Source organism: Nematostella vectensis, chromosome 8, assembly GCF_932526225.1.
Source record: "Nematostella vectensis chromosome 8, jaNemVect1.1, whole genome shotgun sequence".
NCBI classification, from domain to species: Eukaryota; Metazoa; Cnidaria; class Anthozoa; order Actiniaria; family Edwardsiidae; genus Nematostella; species Nematostella vectensis.
The window spans coordinates 1,102,156-1,120,892 of NC_064041.1; the positions used below are offsets into that span (position 1 = coordinate 1,102,156).

The 18,737-nt window shown below is 38.1% G+C and overlaps 2 protein-coding genes across 2 annotated transcripts; one reads left to right on the forward strand and one right to left on the reverse strand.

Annotated features, from left to right (window-relative positions):
• The first annotated feature begins 281 nt into the window (after nt 1-281).
• On the forward strand, nt 282-5,290 carry LOC125570187. Its single transcript, XM_048731454.1, has 3 exons — nt 282-377; nt 2,521-2,907; nt 3,405-5,290. The coding sequence occupies exons 1-3, from the start codon at nt 282-284 to the stop codon at nt 5,079-5,081; spliced, it is 2,160 nt and encodes a 719-aa protein (XP_048587411.1). The 3' UTR covers nt 5,082-5,290.
• On the reverse strand, nt 5,131-16,240 carry LOC116619794. The gene is made up of 2 exons (XM_048731283.1): nt 5,721-16,240; nt 5,131-5,562 (listed from the first exon to the last, which is right to left on the reverse strand). Exon 1 carries the CDS (start codon nt 13,675-13,677, stop codon nt 12,607-12,609), a length of 1,071 nt encoding a protein of 356 aa, XP_048587240.1. The 5' UTR covers nt 13,678-16,240; the 3' UTR covers nt 5,131-5,562; nt 5,721-12,606.
• Between the last annotated feature and the right edge of the window lie 2,497 nt (nt 16,241-18,737).

Sequence of the window (18,737 nt, forward strand, 5' to 3'; positions counted from 1 at the left end):
ATCTGCGATAACTAAAAACAAAAACATCAAAGCATTTAAAAATGTTTATGAATTTCATTTGGACATATTTAGAGTAGAGTCTGACCTTGAGCACATAGGATCGAGTCCTACCCGCTGAGACTGATTTCTCAACTTCCACTTGCCACTTCGAGGGGCAAGTGGAAGTGGCATGTGCTACTTTATAGCAAACAAAAAAGTCCAATTTTTCAAGCGGTAACGTTTCTTGTCGGGACAGGATACTCCCCTGGTCGAGGACAAGCAGGACAAAATAGCAAACAGAGATGACCAAAGTATCAAGAGGTACTAGACCGCTTGGGGATGTTTCTGGTTGGGACTGGATACTCCCCCCGGTCGAGGCCAAGCTGGACAATCAGATTGTAAGTCCATAACCAGTTTCATTAACCAAGCCTTGCAGCGATTTCGGTAGAGGGTAGCGTTTTGTCAATCAAAAGTCAAACAATTGTCTTCCTTGTCAGAGCTCTTGCTTTATAAATTGTATAATCAAGATAATTGCCCCAAGCCGGCTTTAAAACCTTACTTTTTTCCGTGGAGGATATTAAAGATGGCTTGCAAGAGAGAGAAAACATGCAAATATTTTTTGCATTGAGAAGAGATACAACAGTTACAAGATACCACCATAATAACTAAACAAAGAGCTGAAAATTTGGCGAATTTGGCTCGCTTTAATCTCACAAGAGATTAAAACTACCGCAAGACATCCGCTGGACCAATCAGAGGCAGTCAGGGCACCGACAAACGTACGTACAGACAAAAAAAGCGACAAGACTAAATCCTCCACATTGCCTATCAAGTGCACACCTGTCCAAAGGTTACACAGCCGCACGTAGTGGGCTTGTTTGCTACCTTTGCCACCAACTCGTGCCTATCCAACTCCTTGAGCGAGCTACCCACTTGAAAGGGATATGGAGCAAAACACCTTAAATTGAGGCAAAAGATTCCAGGAATAGGGTAACCCTTTACGTTCCCCTTAAACCCATCCGTTTAAATACTGCACAGGTCAGATGAGGATAGATTGAGATAGTCCAGTCGAACAATTACAAGTCAAAACACAAGGGCGACCAGGGAAATTCGTCGTATAAACATTTGGCAAAAAGTCAATGTTAGTGGTTCTAGGAGTAACAACACGTTATTATTAATTTCTTTTGATTGAGAACCTTCACAGGGCTGGAATCCCTGGACTAAAAAGAATGGGTGAGATTTTATTCCAACCTTGCAAAAGAAAGAAGTGTGAGAAAGTTGAAAAAAAGCTTCTTCACAAAGCTCGGTGTGCCAAACTATAACAGCACAGACCTGGTGGGCAGACTCAATGACCAGACATCCTAATATTGCGTAGGGTTTTTAGAACTGTGTGTTTAAACTTAGAATGTTACTATGCTTAAGCTAGTCATTACCAAAAATCAGGGACAATATGGCGGCTATTTTTACGGCGCATGTCTGAAATGCCATTTAAAAATGGCCGATTATTTTCAAAGATTGTATGCAATGAAATTTGAAAAGCTCGAAATATAGTATTTATGCAAACTAATACAATTTTGCGGTCTTCTTAACTTATTTACCTGACTTCAATCTACTTACCAGGATTGGTTTTTGAGGCTTTCATGGAAGTTTTGATCGGGCAATATTATAGCTAAATATACCATAAAACTCTCCGTGGATTTTCTTCAAACTTGTAATAGTAGTTCACCAAATACATGAAATGATGTTGCAGCACATCGATGAATCGATTACGCGGTCTTCCCATGTTATCGAAGGCAGCATGATCTCGTGAAACAGCCATTTTTAATGGCAATTGATAATCATTTGGAACGGGCAAAACTCTGTCGAAGTCCCTGAATTTCATTCTTTAAGTATTGCTATCTGAATCTGAGGTACCGCGGTTTGTAGCTTGAGAAAAACCTCTGAAATCTTCGAGTAAATGCTACTAAACCACTTCTTTCTCCGCCATTTTAAGCCTATGTAACCAGGCCTAAAAGGTGCAAAAAAGATTCGTGGGGGTATAAGAGAGGCAAGAGAAAGTATAATAAATTATAATAAATTCGCCATGTAGGACGAAGTTATCAAGGCCAGTGTACTCATTGCATTCATGATCCTTCAAAACAATATCTAATATTTAGATTCTCGAATATTTTTGTACATTATATTGCTTTTTACTTAATCAAATAAATAATGGGATTCCTGTGGTTAATAAAATTCCAACACTGAGCTAGCAGAGCTAACTAAGAGCAACAAAATATGTCTGAGATTTTATCCGAATACTCTAAACAAGCAATAGATTGGAAATTAAAATTTGATTCAGAGATTAATCCAAGGAGTTCATTTGCTTATTTAACTGGAGAATCTGCAAAGCTATTTGAAGTTGCTTTCACTGTTAAGGTTCCATTTCCTTTGTTCAAAATATGGAATAATTTTTCAAAAAAAAGTACCTCAGATGGAAGCTGTTATAGTCTAACAGACCTGCTCAATGCCACAGTACCTGGACACTGTTGGGCTATTGCAAAGGGATCAAGTGGACGGTTGGAAGAAAATCTAAGAAGGGAAACTGGAAAAGTTCTCTCCCTCTATAAGAAGTGCAAAGGTGGAAGGAACAGAAGGGAACTGGATAAAAGATATGCAGAATTCAGTATCCTTTCAAAAGAGCTTGAATCTATCTCAAAGCTCAGAGATGAATATGAAGATGTGAATCTGGAACTTCAAGAATGGAAAAATAAATGCACTGATTTGGAGTTGCAGAAAAAAACACTTTTGGAAGAGCTTAAGCAAGTTCAACAAACAAATTGTGAAGAAATTGAAGTTTTAGAAGCACTAAATGAAGAACTCAAAGCTTATGCACTGGCATTAGAGGAAGGGGATGAAAAATTGTGTTGTTCTTCAAAAAAGATTTCTGAGGTTGGTACAAAACAAAAATCAAGAAAACTTAAACAGCTAAAAGAGAGAGCTCAATGTGCTCTCTGGTTCTCAAAGACATTTGGTCTGGACATTGCATCTATTGCTTTTAAAGATCAGAGTGATGATGGCAAAATATATACTTTGAACTATGATGAACAGGAAAAAAATAGTGATGAAACTCAAAGACTTACAGAGTGTTGTCGCCATTATCCGGGCTCCCTGTGTTAGAGGCCTGGTTCCGAGCTTTGCGCGGTCGCATAGCCTCGTGCAAAACGTTTTCAGTTCGTCGATAATTTCCTGGAGTTTTTTTATTGGAGTTTTTGACCTGAATCTAATGAATATTGTATGGATTTGTTTTTGGATGGATTCCGCACCCGTGTAAGTATCATGCGTTTGTATAATTAGCGGAAATTGCCATAATTTTCATCTTCAGTATTTGTTTATTTCAGCGAATCTCGTGGTAATTCGTGATAATTTTGAAGTTGAAACTCGTGTAGAACTTTACCCGTGAATATCGACAAGTGGAAAATAAAAGTTGTGTTCATATCCAGAAGCATCTCATCTATCTGACCTATCTGAATTACAACACAGAGGAAGAGAACCATAGGCTTGAACAAGTATTGTTTCTACTAGACAAATTTTGTGTAAGTGATGAATGCTATCATGAACTCAGTTTCCTAACCAATGATATCCTTCGATCTTACCTCATTAAACAAAAGAGGGACAAGCTCAATTCTCTCTGCCACATTGAGAGGGTGCCTGGCCCTGACCCTGGTGCTCAACGTTCCTTTTCCTTACTGCTAAAGGAGGTCATATCAAAGTATTTGGATTCACACCCATCTTTTGATTTCACTAAAAATCCACTAAAAGTTAAAATAAGTGGTGATGGGGCAAAGATGTCAAGAACAACCAATTTTATGATTCTCTCTTTCTCATTGCTGCAGTCTGGTGAATACAATGCATCAAAAGGAAACCATACGATTGGAATTGTGAATGGACCCGAACAATATGAAACACTGAAAGTTTCATACAACAGTCTAATTAAGGATATTAATGAGCATGTGAAAGCTAAAAAAGTCACTTTGGGAGACAAAGAAATTCCTTTAGAGTTTTTTCTTGGGGGTGATTTGAAATTTTTGCTGCTTTCAATGGGTCTCAGTGGTGCCACTTCTGATTATGCTTGTTTGTGGTGTATAGTTCACAAGTCTCAGAGGTGGAATATGAAACATGAATCAACATACTACAACTCAGACACAATGAAAAGAACAATCAAATCACTTAAGGAGTGGTGTACAAAAAAGAAAGAGAATTATTGTTGTATCAACCCACCTTTATTTGAGATTGAACTAGATCATGTCATTCTGGATGAACTGCATATGATGTTAAGGATAACAGACAGGCTGACAGAAAATTTGATTATTGAAGTAATGGAAAAAGACAGCAAAGAAGATATGCACAAACCAAGAGGAGAATGTAAAGGCATAGGCCTTGATAAGCTAATTAAAGCAATTAATGACATTGGAATAACATTTAATGTGTGGGAAAAACTGAATGCAGATGGAAAATCAAGTAAGCAGAAAGACTGGACAAGTTTAGTTGGCTCTGACAAAAAAAAGCTGATGAAATTTCTTCCTGAAAAGCTGAAATCCATGAATATACTCTTTGATGAAACCAAGTCTGAGGTCATAAAGCTTTGGGAAGACTTCCATTCATTATACCTGCTGATATGCTGTGCAAATGCTGATGAAACTACACCAGATTCTATTCACCAAAAGGCCAAAGCATGGATAGAATTATTTTCCAAGCTTGGTGCGAAACGTGTTGGTTATGGTAATGCCAGGGTGACCCCATACATGCATGCAGTTCCATACCACATACCCCAGTTTATCTTAAGTCATGGGCCAATCATACAGTTTTCAGGGCAAGGTGTGGAAAAAAACAACGATGATGCTAAGCGCATATACTACCAAAAGTCCAATAAATGGGATGTAGCTAAGGACATTCTGCTTTTGGAGTCTAGGCAAAAATCTCTAGAGCACCACGAAAGAGAGAAGAGAAAATATGTGAAGCGAAATGAGGAATGGTGGAATAGCAAAATTTTAGACTCAAGGAAAAGAAGAAGGAACACAGAATCAAATTATACTGCAACTACGAGTAACACTCTGGATGAATAAACATTATAAGTAGCAATAACAATGCTATTAATAACAACAGTACAATAAATTGTCATGTAAATAATTTTAAAACTATTCAACATTTCCTTGGTGATGTTATAACAATTTCTTTGTATATACATATATTATTCTATTGAGTCATATGAAATAACTCCTCAATAATGATTTTTTTTAAAAAATATTATTAATAAAAAATTCCGGAAGTCATAGCTTCTGATCTTTTGATGTATTTTGAACTTTCAGATCTTACCTATTCCCTGTAATAACACCTGAAAGACTAGAAAATGCATCAGCTTTGTTTTTGGAGGGGATTACAAGCATCTTGAAATCCAAGGCAGTAAAAGCTGTACATAGCACCGAAATCCGTATTGATCATGACATAGTAAGATACATATTTAAGGGCTGTTAAATGATTCGCTGGCTCCCAAGTACTAGTCCAAATCGGCCAATTTTTCCACTTCACTAGGTACTCTTTATCCCCCTGTATCGAAACAAAATACAAAAATACAGCAATCAATGGAAATTCGGTGTACAATTCCTTTTGAAATCAAACCAAAAATGTGAGTTTCCAATTTATATTTTAACAAAATTGGGATTCTACTCAAATAAAAAGGTTTGCTCGAGCAAACTATCACTTACGTTTCTGGAGGTAATTCGCTGACTTATTATCCTTTCCACATCATATACCTTTGATCCACTTTTATACTTTCGTTTTCTTTGAAAATCGAAATTAAAATCGGCAGATGAAACATTATTCAGTGCTTTATAATCAATTCTTCTTGATCTCTGTCTTCCCTCCGCCATTTTGTTTTGGGTGAGCTGATATTCCGACGCATGCGCAGTAACGCCTAAATGAGACCGCTGTCAAAAAATACCGCCTGAACAAAATGTCCCTGATTTTTGGTAATGTGTTGGGTATGGATTTTTGAAAATCATGGCGACATTTTCTAAAAAAAAGCAATCGACAACTGAGGATTGATACTTTTTAGGTTTCCAGTAAGACTTTTGTTGACTAAGCATTTCAAAGTAATATTTATCGGCAGGATCATGTGACAGAAAGCTTCAAGCTTAACCCGTCAGTGGAAAGAACCCGTGTTATTTTTAGCAGTTTAAACTCATCACTTTTCTGGGGAAACCAGACAAACTTGAGCTCTTGACTGACAATCGACTGTTAAGACTCAATGCAAGGTAAGTCCTCGGGAATAATAACAGTGTGACATGAACTAGGGAGGTGGGCAAGTAGAAACTGTAGAACCAGGAAGCTGGATAGAAGACAATGTTGTGCAGTACTTCTAAAGCCTGTCCTTAAGCTCAGATATCTTAAGACATACAGAAATAACAAGAATGGTAGGAAGGACACAGGCAAGCCGAGAGCAACAAAAGGTGTTTGCGTTCTGGATGCTTGGTATGCATAATGGAGGGCTAGAAGATGATGCAGGCTCACTCTTTGTTGTGTAATTATTTACCAGAGTCACTGCGGATGAGAAAGTAAAATTGAAAACAATAATACGAAAATACTTAGGGATGACCTTATCATTGAGACAATGACCTACAAATTAATAAGACTAGTCTTGGAGAATACAAGGAAGCTAAGTTTAACACTACTGACTTAATGTGCTATGGTGGAAAAAAAAAAAAAACGATTTCATGATGAAAATTATTGAAGAATGTTTGATCCTCGGCATATAATTCTGGTGGTGTCAGTGTTCTGGTTAACTGGTATCACTAGAAAAACAATAGAGAAGCTGTAGAATAACTAGATGGTGTCTGTGATAGGCGTGGTGGCATCAGGGAAACAAATCAACATAAAGTTGAAATAGTTATGTCTTACGCCTTTGTGGAAAGAGAGTAGTTTGGCTGACATTTTGAGTATTTAGACGTTAATTGAAGGGACTATAGCCGGATGGGGGTTTGTATTTGTAATGTTGGATACAAGCAATAGGTAGTCGGCAGATCCTGCTAGTGCGAGCCAACAACAAGTTTAAAGAGATCAATAGGCAATTAGAGCTGGGCATGTTTTAGGGGATCTGGACAAAGAAAAAGGACAGTTATTCTCTTTCTGTAAGCACGAGAAATTGGGACACTGCAAATAGATGAGTGGTCTACAGAATGGCCAGGGAGGTTAAAGTGTTTACAGAATGGCTTGAAATAAAGCTGGTTGATTACATAGTTGCGGTGTTCACCAAAACCTGAGCGGAGTATGGGACCAGTTTGTATAATGTAAATCATACCGCTAAGCTTACATGAAAAACAACAAATAAGATGGCTAAATGAGCAAGTAATAAAGTCTATGGCAGGGTTCTATCCTCAATTAAATCTGGTTATGCATGTGGTAGGAGTAATGTATTTACAAATGATTCATTTCTTCCTAGTGCACTTGAAGGTGCTAGACCCTAAACCCAACACATGGTACCATTGGTAGCCATGTTAACAATTGTGTATGTATACTGTGGGTATACCTAAATGTATGTACACCTGTTAGTATGATATATACATATTTTAAAATTTTTAAATCTTAAATTTAAATTTGAAATTATTTTTACAAATATATCTATATTTTTGTATACCTGTTAGTATAGTATACATGTATTATGTATGTATCTACATCTGTTAATATAGTATACATGTATTTCTGTTAGTATTTGTATGTATCTGTATGTATGTACAAGTGTTAGTATGGTATACTTGTATGTACATATGTGTAGTACGTGTTTACTCTACATCATTGTTTTATTTGTTGCTGTTTTTAACACCAGACATTTACAGCTTGTCCACCCAGGTATAGTTTCTGTACAGTTGTTTACTTTTGTTCTCCTTTCAAGTAATGAATTTATTTTCGGTATTAACGAGATTGTTGTTGTTTCTTTTGTTCCCTTTTTGGTCACATGACCTTAGTATGTCCTTATTATACATTGTTTGGCGTCGCGTTATTCACTTGACGCCTTCCAGCTCTACTAATAACTCTCTCTAGAATCGATGGTATATTTTCACCAATTGTATCATAATGTTTAATCGCTTATACTGTAACTACTCAATAAACTTAACCAGCTGGATGGCTATCCTCCTACACGTTGTCTCTCTTATTTTATAATATAGACAATAAATATTTTCTATTCGGCTGAACGCAGTGAAAGAGAATAGAAAGCACAGTTTCATAGTATTGTAAGTGAGAGAAAAAAGAGGTTGCACCATAGCATGTTATTCCAATGTCATCTGAAGCTACTGAGTCATCACCCCCAGAACAGTGTTCATGGCTTCATGCCATGACGTCCTGTGGTTCCCAATACGGGCTTGAAAGTAGCCTGTACCTTCATTTAGTAATGGCATTGCTTGTCACACTAAAAATGCTACGCACATGCAGAAGATACTATTGTCTGCTTATTTTAATTGCAAAATTCAAAGGGTGTAAAATAGATCTGGAAAAAAAATAAGAAAAAATAGTCGGTTTCAAGAGGCAATTGAAAGTTGGTTATCTAACACCACCACTTGTACTTGTCAACAGGAGAGTACCCTCAGTACAACAGCACATGCAAAAATGGATGGAATGCTGCAAATCATAAAAATCATGTGTGAAGCTTACCTTTCGCACTAAGGCAGTATGCATGCAATTTGTTAGCATCATCGTCGTTTGCATTGTAAACATTACAGCAGTCAGCCCAAGGTTGACTTTGAGGTGAGACCTCTAAAAATATCTGAAAGCCTTTCTAGATATCAAGTGCCTAGCTACCAAAGGATTTCTGTTTGCTAGCTTATATAAGGAGCGACTTTGTTAAGTACGACCTTCCATTTTCATTTTGAACACTCCTTATGCACCCAGTAAACATCGTCATAGTCATTCAAGTAGGGTGAACCCAGTTTCGGCTAGTTCTTTTTAAGAACCAGTGAAACTAGCCCATAAATGAAAATCTAGCTGTTAAACTATCAACAGGTTGGATATCTTGATTACATGTTCCACCAACCTTTGGAGCCTTTGGCCATGCAACAAATCACTTTCACTTTACTCAACCATGTGCTTCAGTATGCTTGCCAGGGTTTTAATCTTTTCATAATATCCATCAAGTTGAGGTAGTTTTAAAAGAAATAGTCCACAAAATAAAAAGAACTGGCCATTATCCAAATAGCACCAATATATCCTTTGGAGAAACCTTCAGATCATGAAACATTAGTTGACATGAAAAAGCCTGATCAAGTGAGGATGTTGTTTTGCCTTTCTTTAATACAAAAAAAAATTCAGTCACAGTTTCCCCTACTTTTTTGTTTTGTTTCTGTAACATGTGTAAAGCAAGGCTGTCATGCCATGGCACGTGAGTGAGACAATAAATATAAAATATTTAGCATTTTTCTTTTTCAACTAAAGGCATGTAACGTCTGTAACGCTCTTGTGTAAGGGCTGTAACGCTTTAGTGTAACGTCCGTAACATCATTTTTTCTCTAATTAAAGGACTTTCCCCTTTCTTTTGCCATATCTTTGTTCTTCATGTTGATACTACAAAGAATATGAAGTACCACTCTGTCATGGTATCCCTGTAGTATCCATTAATAGGGCTTCACGCCACATACGTCACAATTCCCCCTGCAAAGCATCGCGGGATCGGAATGCGGACAAACATCGCCTTGGCTGCCAAAAAATGAATGTTATTAATAGGTGTTTCTGTCGTTTCTTTCCTGCTTTGATTATTGATTCGGCTATATTATTCGGGAACTGTTTCTGTTAAAACATCGTTCTGAACATTGTACATATATTTATAGAACTGTTGGTTAATATTACCTACAGTAATCGGCGATTGTTTGCGCAAACCTGGACTGCTGCTTTTTAGGCCATCAATATTTTTAGGCCGTCATGTCAAGTTTGGGCAACCAAATTATTTTGACCGAAGAGGATGTACCTGGTGCCAAACTTTTAAAACCAGCAGTGGACTGTAGCGTTATTGAATTGAAGCGATGGCTTGAGTGTCACGGAGAGAAAAGAACTGGCAAGAAAAGAGATCTGATTCAGAGGGTAGAAGGTTGTTTATCGATACAGAAAAAAGTGGATCTGAAAGTTGATGGTGGAAAATGGTATGCAATGAAAGCTTCGAAACTGAATTTGAACACTCAAGGAGCATTGCAAGATGAATCAAGTCAAGCTCTATGCACTGACTGGAAGATGTTCCCTTCCCAGGATATTCCTGCCATGTATAACTATGGGCATCTGTATCACTATCTCGTGGAATCTCTTCAGAATGAATTCCTTGACCTTGCTGATGAGGACAAGAGTGATAGTGAAGGATCAGGAACAGAGAGTAGTGGCACTGCGACTGCCAAGCCATTAAAAAAGGGCAGAAATTTATTAAAGAGCGGTTTTGTGGAGAATATTCAAGAGAATGGAAATTCAAAGGATTACTTTGCCAGAGCCCATGTCCACCACTCAATGAGGAAAGAGTACCCTCTGTCTGTGCAAGTCAAGATTAGCAAAGGGAGTGGGTTTGTTCAACATGCAAGCTGCAATTGCATTGCCAGATCTTTGGGAAGATGTGCTCATGTTGCTGCTCTCTTATTATTCATCAATGATTACTCTTCGGAGCATGGCCATATGGTGCAAGTTCCAAAGACATCTGAGCCTTGCTCATGGAATAGAGGAAAAAAGCGCCAGAAGAACCCCAAACCTTTACATGAAGCAGAATACAAGCCAAGTGAAGTACCAAAGAAAACAAAACTTTATAATTGGGACCCAAGGCCAGCAAAGTACCATGGTAAGGTTGACGAGGTACTACAAAATACGTTTGTGACCAACTTGCAAAGTTATAGTGCAGGTGTGGGAGAAATCTCAATGTGGGAAACAGTTCTTGCCATCAAATATAGTGATTTTGATCTTGAAGATGCTGACTTCAGTATCTTGAGATTACTTGTGCAAAAGTTTAAAGAAAATTTGCAGGAGCAAAGTGATAAGCTTTGTGGGGAGCATGAATCATCTTGCCAAGTTCCTGGTACAGAGGATCAGAGCAAATCTGAAACATGGTTTGCAGAGCACTGGCCAAGAGTAACTGCCTCAAAATGCCATTACCTTGTTTCCTTGTGGAATGCAGTCTTGGCATTCAAGGTGGAAGCAAAACAACGCTGCTTCAAATTCCTATATGAACGATTGTGGTTTAAGCAAAACATCTGTACTGCAGACATGAAGTATGGGATTGATGCTGAACCAGCAGCTCGAGATGCATATGTTAAAGCTACGGATAACACAGTAACAGAAACTGGGTTATGGATTAACAAAATGTATCCTCATCTTGGTGCAAGCCCAGACGGACTTGTTGTAGATAAAGAGTCTGGTACTGCAGGAATTTTGGAAATTAAATGTCTAAAACTATTGAAAACAAGGACAGTTGAGGAAGTAATTTCTGGTTGGAAAGACTGCACAATTCCAAAGGAAACCCTTCAGCGTCAGTGCTTCAAACTTGAAAGTGATGGATTAATCCATTTAAAGCGAAGCCATGGGTATTATTTCCAGATTCAGTTGCAGCTTCTGGTAACTGGAGGTCATTTTTGTGATTTTGTTCTTTTCTCTCAAAAAGGACCTCCATCAATTGAGAGATTCTATCCAGAAAGTGGCATCCAGATGCAAATCATCAAAGCAACTTCAGAGTTCTGGGAAAAAGTCTTGGTACCTGAATATTTTCTAATGAAGGTGCCACGTGGACTACTTCCAGTTATTTTAGATTGAAACTGCTTGTATTATCTATATATTTTTGATACTTTGATGCCTAATACTGATTGCAGGTTTACACCAAAACTTTTATGTGCTTGTTTTTTGATAATTATATACTATTTTATTCACATCTATAGAGTTGCTGATGAGAATGTATATATCTATATAGATCTATATTTGATATGTATCATTATAATAACCTTTTTAGGTTTATAACAAATACTTATTTTCCAAAAAAAAAAATCCATATAAACTTTCCCAGGTTCTCTAATTGCTTATTTACAGAGACATGGTTGAAAATTAACAAGACAACATGAAACATATACAAGCTGTGATGCAATGGAACTAAGGTTCAATGGGATTATGTTTCCTATTAGTCTAAACTTCTTGGTTCTTTCGTTGAATCTCTCCACATGGATTCTGGCCTTGGCAATCCTTTTTGTTGCAAGTTCTTCTTCTTTTGTAAGGCAATCCCTTTTGCCAAGAAATGGTGGTATATGTATTGTTGCTTGCTTGTTGAACAATAAATCTTGCACAGTAAATCCTTTATCAACCAGTATTGCATCACCTGGATTAATATGCTTCAGAATTCCACTTTCCCGAAAAATGGACACATCATCAATGCTCCCCTCAAACAAATCAGACACGAAGCAAGCAGAGCCATTGGGGGTCACAGCAATTAAACATTTCATAGTGTTGTGATGCTTATATGAGGAAAACATGTTTCCCTGTTGTGCATAATTGCTTGGTGTTTGGCAGAAGAATTCCGTACAGTCTACAGAGCATCTCACATTCTTAAATTTTTGGAAAACTTTTGGCAAAAAAGTCCTCAGAGCTTGTCTGCTAGGCTAGCAGTGACCTAGGAAACATTAAATGTTCAAACTCTTTGAAGTGGCAAAACATGAACTGGATCCATGTTACAAAAATTTTTCTCACCACAGTATTACTTATACTGTACATATGAGCAATTGTTGCAATGTTGAATCCTCTACGCAGTCTCAATAATGTGAGAAAAAGCTGTTCCTTTACAGATATACCCTGTGGCTCTCCTCTTGCAAGGCTCCCTTTTTCAATATTTTCAGGACCATCCCAGTAAGACAGTTCATATTTCGCTGGTCCTAAGAACTCAAATAGAGCCTCAAATTGTTCAGTGTGAAGCCCTGTAAAATATTTGCACTTTTTGTCATCTGCTATTATGATTTCAGAAGACATTAAATTGACCTCTTTCTGCTCTGAAGGGAATAAACCTATGCCTTCTTGAATAAGTCGATTTCTGTAGATCATGGTCTCTACTTTTGCTCCTAGTGTGTACTTACAGTACACAGTCTGGGTTTCTTTGTCTGTACGCCCCTGGTCTTGAGATTCAAGAGAGGCTCTGCTAGGCCCAGGGAGTCCCGATTCAAATAAAACGCTGGTATCTTCCGATTGCTCTTCAGTATCACCAGGTACTGGAAAACACGAAGACTCTTGCTGGTGTTTTTTCGAGGCACCAGTTTCTTCGATTGGATTTTTCCTGCGCTTCCTGGACCTTGATCTCGTCTTTTCCCGTGTTGCCCGTTGATTTTGTTCCTTCTCAGTCAGCGTTGCAAGGACCGGGTAAGGATGGTCTTCCGTTGGGCCTTTGCCTTCCATAAAATGTAAGGTGCATATGTATGTGTCCTTCTTTATATCTGATATTTTCGAAAAATCTTTCCTCCCACATGCATGAAGCCACCTTTTTGCCTTCTTGGTTTTGAGGATTTGTTGCCCTTTCTCCCACTCTGTCATTCCATCCTTGACATTTCCAGGCTTTGGAAATCGAATAAAGTTAGTTCCTTCTGGTAACTTTTCTGGATAACGGGAATCTGACTTGCATACACCCCACGCACAGTGTTTTGTTGCACCTTTACTTCTAGTATTCTCAGCGTTGTACATTATCTTTATATCTTAGATTTCGATAAAAACAGAGACACAGAGATGCAGTTTCAAGGCCGCCTTCACAGTAGCTTGCGTGATGAGAATAGAAATGTTTGTCCGCACTTCGATCCCATACTGCTTTGCGCGCAACACCATCAATCTATTTTTAGATCCGACGAGTAAGCCTATTAGCATAAACACATGTGCTAGAACCCGCCATCTTGAATGGTACTCACAAAGCTAGAAGCTCTATTAAAAGGTTGAGTTACCAGAACCATAACACACTCAAAAAGGATCTAAATTCTGCTTGGCAGCTATAATTACCAGAACAAGATCTGCCTGGGGAAAATTCAAAGAGCTCCTTCCAGTTCTATCAAGCAGAAGCCTATCACTCTGCACAAGAGGGAAGGTTTACAGCAGCTGCGTCAGGAGTGCCATGCTCTATGCTGGGGAATGTTGGGCTCCTAAGAGCAGTGACCTAGCAAGGCTGCAGAGAAGCGAACGTGCAATGCTTAGATGGATGTACGCACTGAAACCCGAAGATGACACAAGTTTGAGCACCATTCGGGACAGGCTCGGGATCGAAAGCTTGGAATTGGCTCTCCGGAAAGCTCGCCTTCGGTGGTTCGGGCATGTGGAGAGGGCACAGGCACCAAATCCTGTGTCCTCCATCAGAGACTTCGTGCGGGGGGGGGGGGGGGGGGGGGGGGGGGGGGAGGGGGTGAAGGAAGAGAGGCAGACCCAGAAAGACTTGGGCGGATGCCACGCTTAGCGATCTAAAAATGGCTGGCCTGAAGGCAAGCGTGGCATCCAACCGTAAAGCATGGAGAGATGCTGTAAAGAACCTGCGCGACCCCGATGTGAACCTCCATGCGACGTCACACCTGCCAATAGGTGGACACTGACGTAAATGGATAGTGAGTGAGTGAGTGTTGTAGTAATAATAAAACCTTGTTTTGTGGGTAATCACATGTAACGTCTGTAACAATACTCAGACCCCAAAATTAAAATAATTTTCTGTGTAACTATTTTTTGTTTTATTATACAAAACAGTTTCATGTATGGATGAAAATCATGAACAGAATCATGGTTTACGATTGTAATGTTGAGTTTTATTTAATATGTATTAGTATTATGGCCTTTTTCCCAAGTCAATAAACCTTGGTTGTCTAGTTGTTTGGTCCCCCCCCCTTGAATGTGCATCAGGGTAAAAAATGTTGAATTCATAAACACTAGACATAAGAGAGTACAAATGTGAAAAAAAGTATTACATTACTTTTTTATAGATATCTATTTCCAACACTTATAAAGAAGAACAGCAAAGATAAAAGTGCAAACATGATTAGAAGAGAAACATTTCAAGTGAAAATCATGTAACCTACACACAATGGCTAAACATGCAGCAATGAAATTGCGAAACTGGCCTTTCCATTTGACAAATAACATGGATCTGAGAGGTGGAATCACAAAATCCAAGGTGGCGTCCAACACACAGTTGGCATTGAGATGACATAGGATGGTAACCTTGATACTGCATGTAAGAAAAAGGCCCGTGTACTGTAAGACTTCACTAAAAAAAATTACACTCAGTTCCTTTACATAATGGTGCCAGGACTTATCTAAACTAGGACTTATCAAAACTGCTTATATTCATTGCTAACGAAAACTGTTTGTTAATGACACATCATTAGCACAGGTACAGCAACTTGGTTTAGGTTTGACTTGACTTTTGTTCATTTCTTTACCACTCAGAAAAAAAAGTTTACAATAGTCAACCTTTACAGATCTTAGCAAACAGAAACAAAGCTGGGACTCGGAAGAAGACTTCAACTTTATACTTCAGTTGCATTCAGTACCAGATGAAGCAAAAATCACAATCTCCGATAACAAGGACAAGCAAGTGCCACTGCAGCAAACAACTAAAGCAACAGTTGGGCTTAACCAAAACCAAGTTGGTATCCACAATTGCCATGACTAGCATGATACTCCAAGGACAAAAGAATGAAAAGCAAGTGGATGTGGCCCCAAAAGAACACTGATTTGAGTAGACATGATCAAGGTGAGACCAAGCAAAAGGGCATTTTTCTATGATACTTTATGTTATTGAGATACATTTTCTCACAGAAGTTGTGTGAATTATTATTGTTATTATCATTGTCATTACTATTATAATATAGCGTTTCACCATAAATAATAAATTGCAATTATATTGCAATTATTCTAAATTTATGAAAGCGCAGGGTAATTGGAAGAGTGAGGCTTGTTATTCTTGACATAACATTTTTAATCGTTTAATCCTGTAGCAGTGCGTAACACTTAAACCACTATTTAACAAGAATAGGAAATAGAAATTGTTTACAAACAAGTCAGCAAGGAAATAATTTTGAGCATTGGAAAAAATGATTTGTGAGGCTGGAAACAGGCAGTGGTCACAATCTATGGAGTACAATAGAACACTGGCCATTTGAACAAAAATTAAGAATTCATTATCAAAACTACGTTTCTGGAGTAATTTATAGACCAGACTGTACCTGTGAAGCAGATGATGTTATGGAGATGATCCCTATGCAGGTTGATGCAATGCTCTTGGTGTGCGAGTGTTATGGACAGGCAGCGGAGAAAGGTTGACAGGTGGTGTGCCGTTATGCAGTCTCTCAATCTGCAAAGAGTGTAAAATAGAAGCACCCCCATGTGAAACCTGTAAGTTCTGTAAGTGTGCTGGGCATGGTGGGTTTACATTTGTTAACAGCCTAAAAGAACAAGCCAAAAACTCCAAGCTAAATCATTAAACAGTAGCATCAACAACTCCAACAAATACTTCCGTACACATCTTCAGTTGTTCGATAATAAAAACAGAAATTGATAAAAAAAACATACGAAATTACCTGTGTGATCCAAACCATACCATGTCTGTTGAATAAGAAAACAAGGGGCAAAATTTTCAAACTACACTGGCTTGTGGAAAAGTTACGGTGTTACTTTACTAAGGAAGTTCGAGCTTTCATTCCCAAACAAATTCGGAGTTTTCATTTTAGAAGCACTCCCACCTTGGACTGTTCATCGATATCAGCGTCTCCCAACGGCTTATTCAAATGACTGGGTTTTGTCAAGATCGTGTTTCTCGAACTTGGTCGCTGGGCTTTGTCATTTAAAGTACGCTTTAAAAAGATGCAGGACTCAATTCACTCTATCTCCTTCTTTGCTAGCCGATAAACGCGAAGAAGCTGATTATTTGAAGGAACGAAAGAACTCTTCACACTTTGATGCGAAGTGCGAGACGGCGCGAAAACCTCATGAGCCCACGGACTTATGGGTAGTTCAAGACCCCCTCGGGCACAGGAAGTTTGCCTGGGGACTTAACCGCTGTCTAGGTAATCGCAGGCGCTATTTAACCCGAATGGCGGACGGACAAGCAATCAAGGTATTTTTCACGTCTACATATCACATTCAAGCATATCTTCCCTCGGATATACTACGATGGCCTTTATAAATAATGCCTGATTAGTAAGAGCTTAAAAAAATCTGTAATTAGTATTTTAGCTCTATGATATTACAGTCATTGTAGTTATCACAGCGAAAACAAGTCCCTAAAATATGAGTTCTTTAGGAAAGGGTCATCATTAAACGGGGGGGGGGGGGGTGGGGGGGGGGGGGGGTGGGGAGGACTGCTCTGTTTGGAGAGAGAGTTACTATTTTTTTACCATCAATTTGGGGGAGGGCCTCAATTTTTGATACAGGGTTTAGGGAGGGCTTAATTTTTTTTTTTTTTTTTTTTTTTTTGAAAAAGTATTCTGATCAATTTCTAAGCCTCCTAAAAGTCTGAAATTTCAATTTTTTTTCTCGGGAGAACCCCAGAACTCCTACAAAATAGATAAAGTAAGGTTATGCGCCTTATGCTTGCACTTTCATGACTTTTGTTTGGCTGGCATTGAAAATCATTATCCCCTAAAGTGTGGCATCTACTATTTTCAATTTTTTGCAGTTTTGGTTTTATTAATTCTATCAACGAATATATGAATTTCGATTCAGGTCGAAGTCCCCCCCCCTACTAATTTTTTATATTGGTGGTACATATTTAAATAAGATTCCAGTTGCATAGGAGCTAATGATGCTGTTTTATATTTAGGTTTTAACATTTCATGAAAATGGCAAAATATTCACAGGGGAGCATGTCCCTTAGACCCGCCTACTTTACAATATTATTTTCAACCTTGAAAAATGGGCTTAAAATAAACTTTTTTCCTGGCTTGTTGGTGTTTGAAAACAAAATGTAGTTCTCAATTTGGAATTTTTTATCCAACAATGTGTAGTATCTTCCGATTCCAGGGTTTTCTCTTTTGAAGCCAAGGGTCAATCCAGCTTTTATATTATTGTTGGGATTTATTAAAATAAAAGTAAATTGATGTTTTAATCAGTGTTCACAAGATAGTAGTATAGTCATGCATGATATTCCATTAATTTGTTTTTTTCCTGTTATATAGAAAATTCAGGGTAAAAGAGATTTCAAATTAATAAAATATGAAAAATTTGTGTGTCAATGTATCTCAAAAACTCCTCATTTTCCTCATAGCAAGAAATTGAGTATAATATAATTTTGTTTTGTACATCTGCATTATTTTCATGATGTGAATTCTAGATTCCAGTTTCTTCTCCAGCAATGATTGACCTCTTACTCTTTTCTTCCATCTTTTTTATGCACTTCTGATCTTATCATCTGTCTTGTTCTCTCAAAGGAAGCCGTGTAGCCTATCTTTTAATGGGGTTTGGGGTGGGACTGGAGTGTGAGTCTCTGTTTTACAATGACTCACTCAAGACATTCTATGAATCATATGAATCATGTAGCATGATTTACAACACTGAATAATTTAGGACAAACTAATAAGGACAAACTGCTTCTTTATATTTTTGAAACTCGTAATAATGTTGTTAGTTATTCTATTTTCTTGTAATTCTCTGTCATTTCTAGTCTCCCGCGCAGCCGTTCTTTGTGTCAGTCACACAACGTTTCCAAGAACGGCTGCAGGGGAGACACATCATTCCACTTGCTACCTTAATCAAAGTGAGTAAGTGAAGTAATA

Bases quoted from the DNA above. Each gene is read 5' to 3' on its own strand.
- LOC125570187 (XM_048731454.1), top strand. From the start codon at position 282: ATGACCAAAGTATCAAGAGGTACTAGACCGCTTGGGGATGTTTCTGGT. The intron at 378-2,520 runs GTAAGTCCATAA...GCTATTGCAAAG, and splicing joins CCAAGCTGGACAATCAGATT to GGATCAAGTGGACGGTTGGA. The intron at 2,908-3,404 runs GTTGGTACAAAA...AAACTCGTGTAG, and splicing joins CTTCAAAAAAGATTTCTGAG to AACTTTACCCGTGAATATCG.
- LOC116619794 (XM_048731283.1), bottom strand. From the start codon at position 13,677: ATGTACAACGCTGAGAATACTAGAAGTAAAGGTGCAACAAAACACTGT.